Source organism: Schistocerca serialis, chromosome 1 (genome assembly GCF_023864345.2).
Source record: "Schistocerca serialis cubense isolate TAMUIC-IGC-003099 chromosome 1, iqSchSeri2.2, whole genome shotgun sequence".
Lineage (NCBI taxonomy): Eukaryota > Metazoa > Arthropoda > Insecta > Orthoptera > Acrididae > Schistocerca > Schistocerca serialis.
Window position 1 is genome coordinate 1,027,859,931 of NC_064638.1, and position 17,551 is coordinate 1,027,877,481.

General features: G+C 45.0%; 1 protein-coding gene across 1 annotated transcript in view; it reads left to right on the forward strand.

Moving 5' to 3' along the window:
• The window catches only part of LOC126455064 (lutropin-choriogonadotropic hormone receptor-like), an 805,745-nt gene extending 788,609 nt beyond the window's left edge, over positions 1-17,136 (forward strand). The window contains exons 15-16 of the mRNA XM_050091146.1: positions 16,195-16,289; positions 17,129-17,136. Coding sequence (XP_049947103.1) covers positions 16,195-16,289; positions 17,129-17,136 — 103 coding nt within the window. The remainder of the gene's footprint in view (positions 1-16,194; positions 16,290-17,128) is intronic.
• The last annotated feature ends 415 nt before the right edge of the window (positions 17,137-17,551 follow it).

A 17,551-nucleotide genomic window follows, 5' to 3' on the forward strand; every position in this document is an offset into this window, starting at 1 on the left:
TTGTTGTGGCCAAGATAGACACGAAGCCCACGCCTACGACAGTAATACAAGGCTGTATGCCTACTAGCTCTGCAGATGACGAAGAAATTGAAGAAATGTATGATGAAATAAAAGAAATTATTCAGATAGTGAAGGGAGACGAAAATTTAATAGTCATGGGTGACTGGAATTCGAGAGTAGGAAAAGGGAGAGAAGGAAACATACACTCCTGGAAATTGAAATAAGAACACCGTGAATTCATTGTCCCAGGAAGGTGAAACTTTATTGACACATTCCTGGGGTCAGATACATCACATGATCACACTGACAGAACCACAGGCACATAGACACAGGCAACAGAGCATGCACAATGTCGGCACTAGTACAGTGTATATCCACCTTTCGCAGCAATGCAGGCTGCTATTCTCCCATGGAGACGATCGTAGAGATGCTGGATGTAGTCCTGTGGAACGGCTTACCATGCCATTTCCACCTGGCGCCTCAGTTGGACCAGCGTTCGTGCTGGACGTGCAGACCGCGTGAGACGACGCTTCATCCAGTCCCAAACATGCTCAATGGGGGACAGATCCGGAGATCTTGCTGGCCAGGGTAGTTGACTTACACCTTCTAGAGCACGTTGGGTGGCACGGGATACATGCGGACGTGCATTGTCCTGTTGGAACAGAAAGTTCCCTTGCCGGTCTAGGAATGGTAGAACGATGGGTTCGATGACGGTTTGGATGTACCGTGCACTATTCAGTGTCCCCTCGACGATCACCAGTGGTGTACGGCCAGTGTAGGAGATCGCTCCCCACACCATGATGCCGGGTGTTGGCCCTGTGTGCCTCGGTCGTATGCAGTCCTGATTGTGGCGCTCACCTGCACCGCGCCAAACACGCATACGACCATCATTGGCACCAAGGCAGAAGCGACTCTCATCGCTGAAGACGACACGTCTCCATTCGTCCCTCCATTCACGCCTGTCGCGACACCACTGGAGGTGGGCTGCAAGATGTTGGGGCGTGAGCGGAAGACGGCCTAACGGTGTGCGGGACCGTAGCCCAGCTTCATGGAGACGGTTGCGAATGGTCCTCGCCGATACCCCAGGAGCAACAGTGTCCCTAATTTGCTGGGAAGTGGCGGTGCGGTCCCCTACGGCACTGCGTAGGATCCTACGGTCTTGGCGTGCATCCGTGCGTCGCTGCGGTCCGGTCCCAGGTCGACGGGCACGTGCACCTTCCGCCGACCACTGGCGACAACATCGATGTACTGTGGAGACCTCACGCCCCACGTGTTGAGCAATTCGGCGGTACGTCCACCCGGCCTCCCGCATGCCCACTATATGCCCTCGCTCAAAGTCCGTCAACTGCACATACGGTTCACGTCCACGCTGTCACGGCATGCTACCAGTGTTAAAGACTGCGATGGAGCTCCGTATGCCACGGCAAACTGGCTGACACTGACGGCGGCGGTGCACAAATGCTGCGCAGCTAGCGCCATTCGACGGCCAACACCGCGGTTCCTGGTGTGTCCGCTGTGCCGTGCGTGTGATCATTGCTTGTACAGCCCTCTCGCAGTGTCCGGAGCAAGTATGGTGGGTCTGACACACCGGTGTCAATGTGTTCTTTTTTCCATTTCCAGGAGTGTAGTAGGTGAATATGGATTGGAGCTAAGAAATGAAAGAGGAAGCCGCCTGGTAGAATTTTGCACAGACCACAACATAATCATAACTAACACTTGGTTTAAGAATCATGAAAGAAGGTTGTATACATGGAAGAACCCTGGAGATACTAAAAGGTATCAGATAGATTCTATAATGGTAAGACAGAGATTTAGGAACCAGGTTTTAAATTGTAAGACATTTCCAGGGGCAGATGTGGACTCTGACCACAATCTATTGGTTATGACCTGTAGATTAAAACTGAAGAAACTGCAAAGAGGTGGGAATTTAAGGAGATGGGACCTGGATAAACTGAAAGAACCAGAGGTTGTACAGAGTTTCAGGGAGAGCATAAGGGAACAATTGACAGGAGTGGGGGAAAGAAATACAGTAGAAGAAGAATGGGTAGCTTTGAGGGACGAAGTAGTGAAGGCAGCAGAGGATCAAGTAGGTAAAGAGATGAGGGCTAGTAGAAATCTTTGGGTAACAGGAGAAATATTGAATTTAATTGATGAAAGGAGAAAATACAAAAACGCAGTAAACGAAGCAGGCAAAAAGGAATACAAACGTCTCAAAAATGAGATCGACAGGAAGTGCAAAATGGCTAAGAAGGGATGGCTAGAGGACAAATGTAAGCATGTGGAGGCCTATCTCACTAGGGGTAAGATAGATACTGCCTACAGGAAAATTAAAGAGACCTTTGGAGATAAGAAAACGACTTGTATGAAAATCAAGAGTTCAGATGGAAACCCAGTTCTAAGCAAAGAAGGGAAAGCAGAAAGGTGGAAGGAGTATATAGAGGATCTATACAGGGGCGATGTTCTTGAGGACAGTATTATGGAAATGGAAGAGGATGTAGATGAAGATGAAATGGGATATAAGATACTGCGTGAAGAGTTTGACAGAGCACTGAAAGACCTGAGTCGAAACAAGGCCCCCGGAGTAGACAACATTCCATTGGAACTACTGACGGCCTTGGGAGAGCCAGTCCTGACAAAACTCTACCATCTGGTGAGCAAGATGTATGAAACAGGCGAAATACCCTCAGACTTCAAGAGGAATATAATAATTCCAATCCCAAAGAAAGCAGGTGTTGACAGATGTGAAAATTACCGAACTATCAGTTTAATAAGTCCCAGCTGCAAAATACTAACACGAATTCTTTACAGACGAATGGAAAAACTAGTAGAAGCCAACCTCGGGGAAGATCAGTTTGGATTCCGTAGAAACACTGGAACACGTGAGGCTATACTGACCTTACGACTTATCTTAGAAGAAAGATTAAGGAAAGGCAAACCTACGTTTCTAGCATTTGTAGACTTAGAGAAAGCTTTTGACAATGTTGACTGAAATACTCTCTTTCAAATTCTAAAGGTGGCAGGGGTAAAATACAGGGAGCGAAAGGCTATTTACAATTTGTACAGAAACCAGATGGCAGTTATAAGAGTCGAGGGACATGAAAGGGAAGCAGTGGTTGGGAAGGGAGTAAGACAGGGTTGTAGCCTCTCCCCGATGTTGTTCAATCTGTATATTGAGCAAGCAGTAAAGGAAACAAAAGAAAAATTCGGAGTAGGTATTAAAATTCATGGAGAAGAAATAAAAACTGTGAGGTTCGCCGATGACATTGTAATTCTGGCAGAGACAGCAAAGGACTTGGAAGAGCAGTTGAATGGAATGGACAGTGTCTTGAAAGGAGGATATAAGATGAACATCAACAAAAGCAAAACAAGGATAATGGAATGTAGTCTAATTAAGTCGGGTGATGTTGAGGGAATTAGATTGGGAAATGAGGCATTTAAAATAGTAAAGGAGTTTTGCTATTTGTGGAGCAAAATAACTGATGATGGTCGAAGTAGAGAGGATATAAAATGTAGGCTGGCAATGGCAAGGAAAGCGTTTCTGAAGAAGAGAAATTTGTTAACATCCAGTATTGATTTAAGTGTCAGGAAGTCATTTCTGAAAGTATTCGTATGGAGTGTAGCCATGTATGAAAATGAAACATGGACGATAAATAGTTTGGACAAGAAGAGAATAGAAGCTTTCGAAATGTGGTGCTACAGAAGAATGCTGAAGATTAGATGGGTAGATCGCATAACTGATGAGGAAGTATTGAATAGGATTGGGGAGAAGAGAAGTTTGTGGCACAACTTGACCAGAAGAAGGGATCGGTTGGTAGGACATGTTCTGAGGCATCAAGGGATCACCAATTTAGTATTGGAGGGCGGAGTGGAGGGTAAAAATCGTAGAGGGAGACCAAGAGATGAATACACAAAGCAGATTCAGAAGGATGTAGGTTGCAGTAGGTACTGGGAGATGAAAAAGCTTGCACAGGATAGACTAGCATGGAAAGCTGCATCAAACCAGTCTCAAGACTGAAGACCACAACAACAACAACAATGCATAGCCAGTGTTCTACCTGGGTTGCTGACAGCACTGTACACCTCACGAGTGATCCTTCCTCTGATTTCATGCGGTTGTTTGCAACCACTCTCCGCAATGCTCGCGGTCCGGTTATGCCAGTACGTGAGGTCTGACTCGTCTTGCTTTACCTGTAGTCGTTTCTTCGCGATCCCACAACACAATTAAACCACCAGCAGTCGACCTGAACAGCTCTAGACAGTCCGACATGCCCCTGGTGGATTTGTTACTCAAATGACGTCTAATGACTAGTTCACGTTCGACGTCACTCAACTCTCCTGGCCGACTCATTCTGTTGTAATTGCTTCTCTACTAACAATACAATATACTGACGGTTCTGCCTCTCGTGACATCTGGTGGGAAATTGCGCATTACATGGGGTGTCCGGATACTTTCGATCACATAGTGTATATGCCCATGCACTATGTGATCAAAAGAATCCGGACATCCCCAAAAACATACGTTTTTTCATATTAAGTGCATTTTGCTGCAACCTACTGCCAGGTATTACGTATCAGCGACCTCAGTAGTCATCAGACATCGTGAGAGAGCAGAATGGAGCGCTCCGCGGAACTCGCGGACTTCGAACGTGCTCAGGTGCTTGGGTGTCACTTGTGTCATACGTCTGTGCGCGAGATTTCCACTCTCCTAAACATCCTTAGATCCACTGTATTCCGATGTGATGGTCAAGTGGAAACGTGAAAGGACATGTACAGCACAGAAGCGTACTGGCCGACCTCGTTTGTTGACTGACAGAGACCGCCGACAGTTGAAGAGGGTCGTAATGTGTAATAGACAGACATCTATCCAGACCATCACACAGGAATTCCAAGGTGCATCAGGATCCACTGCAAGTACTATGACAGTTAGGTTAGAGAGGAGAAAACTTGGATTTCATCGTCGAGCGGCTGCTCAAAACCCCACGTCGTGTCGGTAAATGCCAAATGACGCCTCGCTTGGTGTAAGGAGCATAAACATTGGACGATTGAACAGTGGAGAAACGTTGTGTGGAGTGACGAATCATGGTACAGAATGTGGCGATCCGATGGCAAGGTATGGGTATAGCGAATGCCCGGTGAACGTCATCCGACAGCGTGTGTAGTGCCAACAGTAAAATTCGAAGGCGGTGGTGTTATGGTGTGGTGTTTTTCAAGGAGGGGCCTTGCACCTCTTGTTGTTTAGCGTGGCACTATCACAGCATAGGCCTACATTGATGTTTTAAGCACCTCCTTGCTTCCCACTGTTGAACAGCAATTCGAGGTGGCAGTTGCATCTTTCAACACGATCGAGCATCTGTTCATAATGCACGGCCTGTGGCGAAGTGGTTACACGACGATAACATCCCTGTAATGGACTGGCCTGCACAGAGTCCTGACCTGAATCATATAGAACACCATTGGCATGTTTTGGAACGCCGACTTCGTCCCGGGCCTCACCGACCGACATCGATACCTTTCCTTAGCGCAGCACTCCGTGAAGCATTGGCTGCCATTTCCCAAGAAACCTTCCAGCGCCTGACTGAACGTACGCCTGCGAGAGTGGAAGCTGTCATATAAGCTAAGGGGGCCCAACACCGTATTGAATTCCAGCATTACCGATGGAGGGCGCCACGAACTTGTAATTCATTTTCAGCCAGGTGTCAGGATACTTTTGATCACATAGCGTACAGATGCCTCACTCTCTTAATAGAGTACAGATCACAAAATAATGCAGATTGCATGGTGTAACTATTATTTCTACCGTAACGTTTGACCCGAGATGAACGATTTACGTATGAGTTCACTTCACAGTTTTCCACTGAGGGCACTGTTTCTGATTTTTCATGCTTGTCTTGGGTTTTTAAATAGTTCCATGATTCAAAACGGTAACAGGAGATAACAAATAGGAATGAAAATAGCTGAACATTGAATAATGTAAATAACTAACAAGAATAATGGTTCAAATGGCTCTGAGCACTATGGGACTTAACTTCTAAGGTCATCAGTCCCCTAAAACTTAGAACTGCTTAAACCTAACTAACCTAAGGACATCACACATATCCATGCCCGAGGCAGGATTCGAACCTGCGACCGTAGCGACCGCGCGGTTCCAGACTGTAGCGCCTTTAACCGCTTGGCCACCACGGCCGGCAACAAGAATAATTCAGCAATTACACTACGATGTGTTTTTACATTATAATTGACTTACGTATTTTATTATTAATGTTTACAGTTTTAGAGTAGCAAAGAAATAAAACTCATAGGTTGTTCAGGGTTTCCAGTACGCTACACCTTCAGTGGTAGTCAGAGATGTTCTGTATTTTGATCTTCAATTTGCAGGGTGGTTATAATTAAACTTTCGCTACTTGAACCAGTGTAGACGGAAAACCATTTACCATACGGATACCCAACTTTATAAGAGTGATGTTCAGACTGTGCGCTGCAGCATTTGCACTGATAGTAGTGTTATGGCTCACCCTTAGGCGCTGGTAATGGTACGGAGACGTAGGATTGAAACACAAGAATCGGCGTGCATTACCGTTGCAGACAGTCAGCATGGGTCTGGTCAAGGTGAACAGATATTAACTCGTAAAGTTGTGTTATCAAAACAATAGCAACTGTACAGCTTCTCTTCGCCAGTATCGACGCATTAAAGGAATACGGAGAGGTCCTCTTTCCGCACAGGGGTTGAAGAACATGATTCGAAAGTTCGAATTAACTGGCGATTTCGGAATAGCTCCTGGGAGACGCCTCAGATTCTCTAGTGCGGTTCCGGGCTGTCGTGGATGCTGATGGTCGTAACATTCGGCAACGTTTGTAACCTGGAACCAACATGATAAGCAATTAAAAAATGTTACCCTCTCACGGGGAAATTAAAATGTGTTTATGTCAATGACTTATTCGTAATTATCTTCCGCGTTTCCTTAAAAAGGATTCCACAAAATTTCATTATCCTACTATTACACGCTTTTCATGGGAGGCCCTCAGTGACAGAAAGTTTAATTATAGCGACCCTGTATATTATTGCATGTGGAAGAGGGTACTACTAGTACCACTAACATTTCGTCTGTTTGGTACACTATTCGCTAACTGTTTGTTAGCTTGGTATGAGCTCTAATTTGTTTGATTTTACGGTCGTGGCCATTTTGCAAGATTTGAGGGGGGGGGGGGGGGTGGCTGACTGTTCTTGGAACGATGCTTTATGCCCAACAACTATCTGATAGCGACTTCCATTGGTCTTGTATGTAAATCTTCGAGTCGCTCCCATTCTTGTCAAATGAACCCGTGACGAAACTCACCGTGCTTTTTACGGTAGGTATCTATATTAACCCAATCTGCATTGAAGAACCAAAAAAACTGATTGACCTGCCTAATATCGTGTAGAGCCCCCGCGAGCACGCGGAAGTGAGGCACACGACGTGCCATGGACTCGACTAATCTCTGAAGTAGTGCTGGACGGAACTGACACCCTGAATCTTGCAGGTAAGAGTACGAGGTGATGGAGATCTCTTCTGAGCAGCACGTTGCAAGGCATCACAGATATACTCAATAATGTTCATGTCTAGGGGGTTTGGTGACCAGCGGAAATGTTTAAACTCGGAAGAGTGTTCCTGGAGTCTCTCTGTACCAAATCTGGACGCGTGGGGTGTGTCATTGTCCTGCTGGAATTGTCCAAGTCCTTCAGAATGCACAATGGACATGAATGGAAGCAGGTGATGCTTATGTACTTGTCACCTGTCAGAGTCGTATCTAGACGTATGAAGGGTCTCATATCACTCCAACTGCACACACCCCACACCATTACAGAGCCTCCACCAGCTTTAACAGTCCCCTGATGACATAAAGGGTCCATGGATTCATGAGGTTGTCTCCGTACCGGTACACGTCCATCCGCTCAATACAATTTGAAACGAGACTCGTCTGGCCAGGCATCATGTTTCCAGTCATCAACAATCCAATGTAGGCGTTGACGGGCCCAGGCGAGGCGTAAAGCTTTGTTTCGCACAGTCATAACTGGTACAAGAGTGGGCCTTCGACTCAGAAAGCCCAAATAGATGATGTTTCGTTGAATGGTTCGCACGCTGTCACTTGTTGATGACCCAGCATTGAAATTTGCAGCAATTTGCGGAAGGGTTGCACTTCTGCCGCGTTTAACGATCATCTTCAGTCGTCGTTCGTCCCATTCTTGCCTGAACTTTTTTCGGCTTCAGCGATGTCGGAGATATGATTTTTACCGGATTCCTGATACTCATGGTACACTCGTGAAATGGTCGTGAGGGAAAATCTCCACTTCAACGCTACCTCCGAGATGCTGTGTCCCATCGCTCGTGCGCCGTCTATGAAACCACGTTCAAACTTACTTAAATCTTGATAGCCTGCCATTGTAGCAGCATTAACTTCTCTAAACGTTGCGCCAGACACTTGTCTTATATAGGCGTAGCCGACCGCAGCGCCGCATTCTGCCTTTTTACATATCTCTGTATTTGAATACGGATGCGTATACCCGTTTCTTTGGCGCTTCAGTGTAATGTCCCAGACGGACGAGCAATATTCAACAGTTTATCGAATGATGGTTTTTGTACGCTTCGATCTTGGGTGACATATCTTTTCTTAAGATTCTTCTACTAACAAGGGGAGGCCGCCAATTGTGAAATTCAGATTCGATTCATACTGCGCATAATAAAAGCTCATGGCCAGAGGTGTAATGTGGCAAAGCACCAAGATGCACTTCTCAGCCGTTGTCGAGAAAACCGAGTTAAAAGATACCGTTGCGGTGAAATACTCTCTACGATTAATAGTCTTCTACAGCGTCGTGGCGCAGCGGTAAGTGCTCGGGTATGTAATCCGAAGGTCGCCGGATCGAATCTCGCGCCATGCAACCTTTTTTTTTAGTATTTGTTTATTGTAATTCAAATGTGTATATACACACACACACACACACACACACACTTATACACTACTTACACTTACACACACTACTTATATATATATATATATATATATATATATATATATATATATAAGTAGTTGAAAGTCGTTTGTCGTGGAAAAACTGGCGACTTCGAACATAATTATGTTTTCCGCAAATAAAGTTGTATTTCACAAATGTTATTAATTGTCTTCATAATGTTTACCACGTATAGTTAACGGAAGACGTAGAAACGATATTCCGAATCGAATACGAATAGCGTAAGTAAAACGTTCGAATTAGAATAGAGACCCCACGAACACAAATTTGCTGTGGCAGGTATGAAATATAAACTCCGTTACTCGCTCGTTACACTTGATGGACAGATGTTGAATGGGCCGAAACGAGCCTCCGCATAACAGCGTCGTTGCACGCTAACTTCGAAAGAAGGTAGATGCGGTCCCTAGCGCAACTTATAACATCGTTGAAAATCAGTGCGAACCTGAGAGTTTTGGTACACCCTGTTAAACAAACGGAAAAATGGAGGCGGTACAATTGGAGAGCGATCCGCCTTCTCCAACATGCATAAGCAATTCATTAATAGCTTATATATATATATATATTTGAATTACAAAAAACTAATGAAAAAAAGTTGCATGGTGCGGGATTCGATCCGGCGACCTTCGGATTACGAACCCAAGCGCTTACCTCTGCGCCACGACGCTGTAGGAAATTATCAATCGTAGATAGTATTTCACCGCAAGGGTTTCTTTTAACTGTTGATTTTCTCGACAACGGCTGAGAAGTGCATCTTGGTGCTTTGCCACATTACACCTCTGGCCATGAGCTTTTATTATGCGCAGTATGAATCGAATCTGAATTTCACAATTGGCGGCCTCCCCTTGTAAGTCTCAGTCAGGCTATCTCTTTCTTACAACTTTCATTTGACTTTATCACTCCAAACACATGCTTTGAATATAGAACAGTTTTGAATGTTAGCAGTGACTGATGGCGAATAGTGTCGTCAACCAACAATACTCTTCTGGACACAAAAACTCCAACTTTTTGAAGGCAGCAGGCAACAAATGCAGAGTTGCTATGAAGTGTACTTCAAGTTTGTAAATGTAAAGCACAATGTAGATGCCCGCCTTCGTAGCTGAGAGGTCATCGCGGTTGACTGTCATGCGGTAGAGCCCGCTTCGTTTCCCAGTACTGCCAGAGATTTTTCCGTAATTGGAGGATTGGGAGGGGGTACACTCAGCCTCGCGAGCTCAATTGGAGAGGCACTTGACCGAGCAGCAGTGGTTCCAAGTTCAAGCTGAAGATCGATATTCTGACAACATCCCCCTCCATACTTTATCCAATGACGCCATTGGCAGAGGATGACATGACGGTCGGTGAGGCCCGACTGTCCTGGTTAGAGCCAGGACGTGGAACTTCACTTTTTTTTACCTCCACAACGTAGACAGTAGTAATGCAATTTACATTCTCTGTATAAAGAGAGGGTAAGTAGTGGATTTCTCTTTCAGAAATCGCATCTGAATGTTGACTGATTATCAGAAGACCGTGTTATGCCTTTCGTAACAAAGAGAAACAGCTTCCAGCACATGTGGAGCTGGACAGCTGTAGGATCGTGGTCTATCGAGACAGTCGTTGTCGTTTCGAAATATCGCTGCTCACACTGGTCGGAATCCCACGACTGTCTTGCGAATACGGAATCGATGAGTTCAGCAGGACCGAACTCGTCACACTGCAGGATTCTCAAAGGCGCCACGCGACTAGCGCCCGAGAGGACGGATATATTGTTCTCCTAGCCGTACAGGATCGTACAGCCTTGTCACTTACCTTGAACCAGGAAATGGGATAGCTTGCAGCAAGACAAGGATCCGCACATACAACGTCTGGAGCACCACGCTCTGTAAGTTCAGTGGCCATTGTTGTCGCAGCGAGAGAAGTGTCGACAGAAGTGTGCCCAGTGACAGCAGTGGATACTGGAGCGACAGCACCCTGTCTTTTCAGATGAGTCAGGGTTCTGTGTACAGCATCGTGATAGATGCACCCGTGTGTGGAGGCGCCGAGGAGATGGAAAGTTGCGATACTGCATTCGTCATTGCCACCAGCCAGTAGCGTATGAGGTAGCACAGGGTACACGATAGGATCAACTCTAGAACGCATAACCAGTAATTCACACATCAGGGGTTACATTTCTGGCAGGTCAAGGCTGGTGTCTATTTTTCAACAAGATAATGCAAGACTGCGTCTTACCTGTCCTACTTCGACACAGCACATTCTGCTGATCTCTCACTCACTGAAAAGTTCTGAGAATCGGTTACCGAGAGAACGGCACGTACCATTAGGCAGCCACTAAGTTTCATGAACTCTTGCACAGAATAGAAGCAGCATGGAATTACATGTCCATATCTGCCATCCAACCTCAGTTCAAAATTTTGCCAGTATGCTACAATATTACGAAAATAAGCAGACTGTGTTTCAATGTCTCCATGATAGGCGTAACTTAATATTGTTGCTATATTACGTGGGTCACTCCAAAGGAAATGCACACTATTTTTGTAAAAATACAGTTTTCATTCTGCATGTGTGAAAGTTTTACAGTGTGTAGATACATCCTTCGCGCTTGTTTTCAAACTTAGTTCAACCTGTTCCCGTGAGTGGCGCCATCACAGCATGTCTTCAAGATGGCTGCTACACTTGACGTTCGTCAGAAACAACGTGCTGTCCTAGAATTCCTGTACTGTGAAAACGAGAGAGTGAGAAACATCCACAAGAGGTTGAAAAAGGTGTATGGAGATTCTGCTGTCGAGTGCAGTACAGTTAGTCGGTGGGCAAGCAGGTTACGTGATGAAAGCGGGTACGGCAATATTGAGGATTGTCCTCGTAGCGGCAGGCCCTGCGCATACTCCAGACAATGTGCAGAGAGTTAACGAATTGGTGACTGCTGACAGACGGATCACACTGAACGAATTGTCACGCTACGTTGGGATAGGGGAAGGAAGTGTTTGCAGAATACTGAAAGTGTTGGCGTTAAAAAAAGGTTTGCGCCAGGTGGGTTCCCAGAATGTTGACAGTGGCTCACAAAGAAACAAGAAAAACGGAATGCAGCGAACTTTTGGAACAGTACTAGAATGGTGGAGATGAATTTCTTGGAAGAATTGTGACAGGTGATGAAACATAGCTCCATCATTTTTCACCAGACACGAAAAGGCAATCAATGGAGTGGCATCATGCAAATTCACCCAAGAAAAAAAATTCAAAACCACACCTTCTGCTGGAAAATTTATGGCTACAGTGTTTTTCTATTCCGAAGGACTCTTGCTTGTCGACATCATGCCAAGTGGAACCACCATAAATTCTGATGCATAAGTGACAACACTGAAGAAACTTCAAGCTCGACTGAGTCGTGTTCGACCACATCGACAAAAGCAGGATGTTCTGCTGTTGCACGACAATGCACGGCCACATGTCAGTCAAAAAACCATGGAAGAGATCACAAAACTAGGATGGACAACATTGAAACACCCGCCTTACAGTCCTGACCTGGCTCCATGTGACTATCATCTCTTTGGGAAACTGAAAGACTCTCTTCGTGGAACAAGGTTTGAAGATGATGACTCCCTTGTGCACGCTGCCAAACAGTGGCTCCAACAGGTTGGTCCAGAATTTTACCGTTAGGGTATACAGGCGCTGGTTCCAAAATGGCGTAAGGCAGTTGAGAGGGATGGAAATTATGTGGTGAAATGAAAATATTGTTCCTAAAGGATGTATCTACACACTGTAAAAGTTTCAAACATGTAGAATAAAAGATGGATTTAAAAAAAAAATAGTGTGAATTTCTTTTGGAGTGACCCTCGTAACTGTACCTAATGCTGTACATCAAGTATACTGATAACATGTTTATTATTTCCGCTACGTTTTATTATTATTATTATTATTGTTATTATATTGTGTCCTAGATCTTTCACTCCCTCTGTATCCCACGCATCACAGTTTCCGAACAACAAACACGAAAAGCAATACAGTGCAATGTGAACATCACGTCCGCAGATCCAACTCTTTTCGTATACTTTCCTACTAAATTGCTCCGTATACTCGCCCTTTTTACCACCACCTATAGCCTTACGATTTACAAGGGTGATAATTGTAACTAAATTCAATATATTAATTTCAAACATACATTGCCGACAAAAAAATTAGTACACTCTTTTAGAGGTCGTTGCAAAAGTGCATATGGAGTACATGAAATGATAACATTTACAGATCAATAGCACAAACGCTTCTGAAGTATCAGATATCAACATATGCCTCAACACCCCAATTAGTACGTGGCGTAGCCTCCACGGGCGACAATGCACGCGCTGACTCTGGCATCGAGTCGACCGTACTGATAGCGAATACTGTCCTTCGATACGTTATGCCAAGCTTGCCTGTGTCTTGGACGAATGCACTCTACGAGAGAGCCTGACCAGGTATACGTCGTATGCGCAGACGACCATCACTTGCATGCAGGCAGAATGTAATTTCATCGCTGAAGATCACAGCGCCATTCCATTTACCAAGTGATCCTCTGACGGCACCAGTTGATCCGTTCACGTTGATGATATTGCGTGAGTGTAAAAAGGGCTAGAGGTGTGCACCACGTAGTCCCAGTCCTAACAACTGGTTCGCAACAATTCCGCGTTTACACGTCTCGGCCCATAAGCCCTCTTATCTCTGCTGTAGTAGCTACAAGATCTATCATTACTGCGCTTACAATACGAAGACCCTGGCGGGCGTCTGCGCTGGTTTGCATGTCCAGAACCTTGTCTCCGAATGTGAGAATGTTCACGTGGGCACTGATGACAGCATCGTTGCACGACTGACGCAGCGTGTCCAACTTTTGTGACGATTCTCCGAAAGGACCATCCCGCTTCTCGGAAGGCAACAATTTGACCCCTATCAAAATGGCTCAGTTGACTGTAAGAAGCGTATCTCCATGGCATGGTTACCTATTTGCTTCGCACGTTCGTACCACACTGAGACTTCTGGTTGTGAGCATTCCTAAATAAAGGGTAGACACAGATGGCGCTCTGGTATCTATCTATGCCACTACGCTATCTGTCGGCGGGCGACGTTGAAACTATTATCAGTACATCTACTATCCCCCAGGTGGCATATGCTGTGACTGGTCAAAATCGACGTCGTCTTTCCAGATGGACTGATTTTTTCGGCAGTGTATAAACTCAACCGTTTAAATGTATTCAGATACTGAAATTAACAGCTTAACATTACGAAGAATAAAATAAAATGAAAAAATTGGTGACAGTAGCAGGATTCGAACCCGAGCCGAAGACCTGCTAGTTCACGCACTTGACGACTACACCACAGTACCTACTTGTCAAATGCTGCTGAAAAATCCCTCATACTCTACTCACAAATATTTAGAGAACTTTTTACCTTTTCCGACGGTCTACTCAGGTGAAATATTCCAGCAACTTGAAACTCTCACGTTCTGCTCCAAAGTTTTGCTGGAGAAGATCATCTATAGATTTCGCCATATTAGTTGCACAATGCTTTACACACACTTCAAAGAAAAATACTGCCTTGATGCCGTGTGCAGCGTAGCACCCTCAGTGCTGAGGAGGATGACGTCACATCGGACCACGCTCAGTCGGAAACAGAGAGCTGTGTCCTTCCTCTGAGTTGATCGTAGAAGGTTGACCGTCATTTCAGCACTCGACACTTGTTGCTAGTTATCGCGGAGAGAGCGCTACAAAACATATTTTCGTCCGTTTTACTCTTAGTTATCAGGCATTCGAAGAGAGATGGTGCAATTTTTGTGCGTTTTCCGACTCACATTCGAAAAGAAATGGCGTAATTTTAAACGTCTACATCTATATCTACCTGATTACTCTGGACTTCACAACTAAGTGCATAGCAGAGGGTTCATCGAGCCACCTGTAAGCTATTTCTCTACCGTTCCACTCTCGAACAGCGCATGGCAAAAACGAACATTTGATTTTTTCCGTGCGAGCTCTGATTTCACTTATTACATTTATGACGACCATTCCTCCCTATGGAGATGGGGCCCAACAAAATATTTTCCCACCCTGAGGACGAAGCTGGTGATTGAAATTTCATGACAACATCCTCTCAAGACGAAAATCGCCTTTATTTTAATGACTGCCACAGCAATTATAATATCATGTCAGTGACACTCTCTCTCCCCTATTTCACGTTAATACAAAACGAGCTGCAATGTTATAAAATATATCGGCTCAACCACTTGTTTATAGTGTAAAACACTAAGATTGACTCGTTTCGGCAGTCTAGCTTCCATCATCAGAATGATAAAAAGTAAAAGAACCTGTTAAAACTCGCTAAAATGCAACATACACCAGGCACGATAAAATTCATAATAAAATTAAAATCGCGGCTACTTCCCTTGTTGCAGCCGTGTCTTACAAGGTTCATCTCCACATAGTCGTCAAAATATAAAAAACAAAACCATTTTAGAGTTTTTTATATTTTGACGACTATTTGGAGATGCACCTTGGAAGACACGGCTGCAACAAGGGAAGTAGCCACGATGTTTTAATTTTACTATCAATTTTATTGTGCCTGGTGTATGTTCCATTTTAGTGAGTTTTAACAGGTTCTTTTACTTTTTATCATCCTGATGATGGAAGCTTGACTTCCGAAAAGCGTCAATCTTAGTGTTTTACACTATAAACAAGTGGTTGAGCCGATATATTTTATAACATTAAAATTCACAACCACGATCTCACATACAGTATGGATGAAATCAAAAAACGAGCTGCCCTTCTATGAAGTTTCTCGATGTCCTACGTAAATAATATCTGATGCAGATGCATACCACACAGCAGTACTCCAGAAGAGGGCGGACAAGCGTAGTGTATGCAGCCTTTTTAGTAGACCTGTTGCTTTCTCTAATTGTTCTGCCAGGAAATCGCAGCCTTTGATTTTGTTTCCCCGAAATATTATGTACGTGATCGTTCCAATTTACTTCCAGCTCGCATTCGAAGACAAATGGCATAATTTTAGTGCGATATTTACAGTGTGCTGTAGCTTGTTAGTACATGACCACCACCAGCCAATGCTTGCTATTCTGCTGTATGCTTATAATAAATGATACTTGGTTATCCTCTATCATTCCTGGTATTGGAGCTATAATGGCCAGCAGTGTAAGGCCTCCCGAAGGGAAAGAGTACCAAAAAAAAAATCGGCTATTGCAGGTACGGACTGTGCACTCGGATGGCGCAGAAGTACAAGATGGGCTACTCGGTGCCGACGTCCAACAACTCGAACCCAGTGCCGCTGCTGCCGCGCGGCGCCGAGACGACGGTGACGCAGGCCACGTCGAGCGGCACATCCTCGGCTCCCGCCACCGCCGCAGCCTACGTCTGACCGCCGCCCCCGGCGCCCGCCGCCGCCCCCGCCGCCTCCGTCGTCCCCGGCGCTGCCGTCGTCGCCAGCGTCCTGGGCAGCCGCGACAGGGCCGTCTGCTACGTCGTCGCCGCCCCCCGCCGCCACGGCAGCGCCGCCCCCGCCACAGGCGCCGCCGGCGCCACCTTTACCGGCAGCTTCAAGGTCACGGCCGTCTGACGGGCGTCCCTGTTGCTGCGGCTTCGCTCGCGTTCCTCACGCCAGACCGGACTGACACTGGCGTTCTCGTGTTCCATATTCAAACGCCACGCTTACGAATCGTGACAATTTCGCTGAATAGTTGTGTGTCTTTGTATGTCTTTGTATGTCTTTGCTTCGGTTTGTGTCACATCGCCAAACGAGAGTCCTTTTCTAGGACACACGCTGGGATAAATGGACTAGATAGATCCGATGCGTTTGTACGCAGCTTCTTCTCCCAGTTATTGTCTCTGCGCGCGTAGTTTTGCGGTAAAATTTGACGAAAACCGTGCTTTCAGTTCTGCAGCTATCCTATGCAGGAAAAACATTCCAGGTGTGCTTCCAAATCATTACGAAAAATCATTGCTGATAATTTATGTCTTCAGAATGAATTCGAAAGCAGAAGTGAACCAAAAGTAACAGCGGCTGATGTGTAATGTAATGTGCCAAAAGAAATATTCTTACTTGGATTATGTGGTGGCTATATCATTAGTAAGGAGTACCACGATACATTTTCATTAGAGCTTCTGAAAAATATATTCTTAGGGCCCTAAGCAGTACTCGTGTGACACTGTACCTTCCTTAATAACACTGTCTTTCAGTTTGTTATGACATTCACACTATTCGCCTAAGTTTCACTATCATATAGTGATAATATTCGTTTCGAGTCCAGAAGGCATACAAGCGAAACAGGATTTTCTCATTTTTGAGAGACAGAAGGAGAGATCTGTATTACTTGCTAAAAACATTCTAAAGCCAAGACCGCATGAATATTTTTTTATTTAAAACAACCGGTTTCGATAGACTTTGGTTTCATCTTCAGGTCTTCACACATCTATTTGTTATGAAATGTGTTCATTTTAAGTTAGACCTCAGGCCAAGTTGTCACGTGGATAAAAAACAGCACGTTATAAAAGGTTTGTCATAACTAAAATATTTAAAGACATTAAGAACATTGTTTTTAAATAT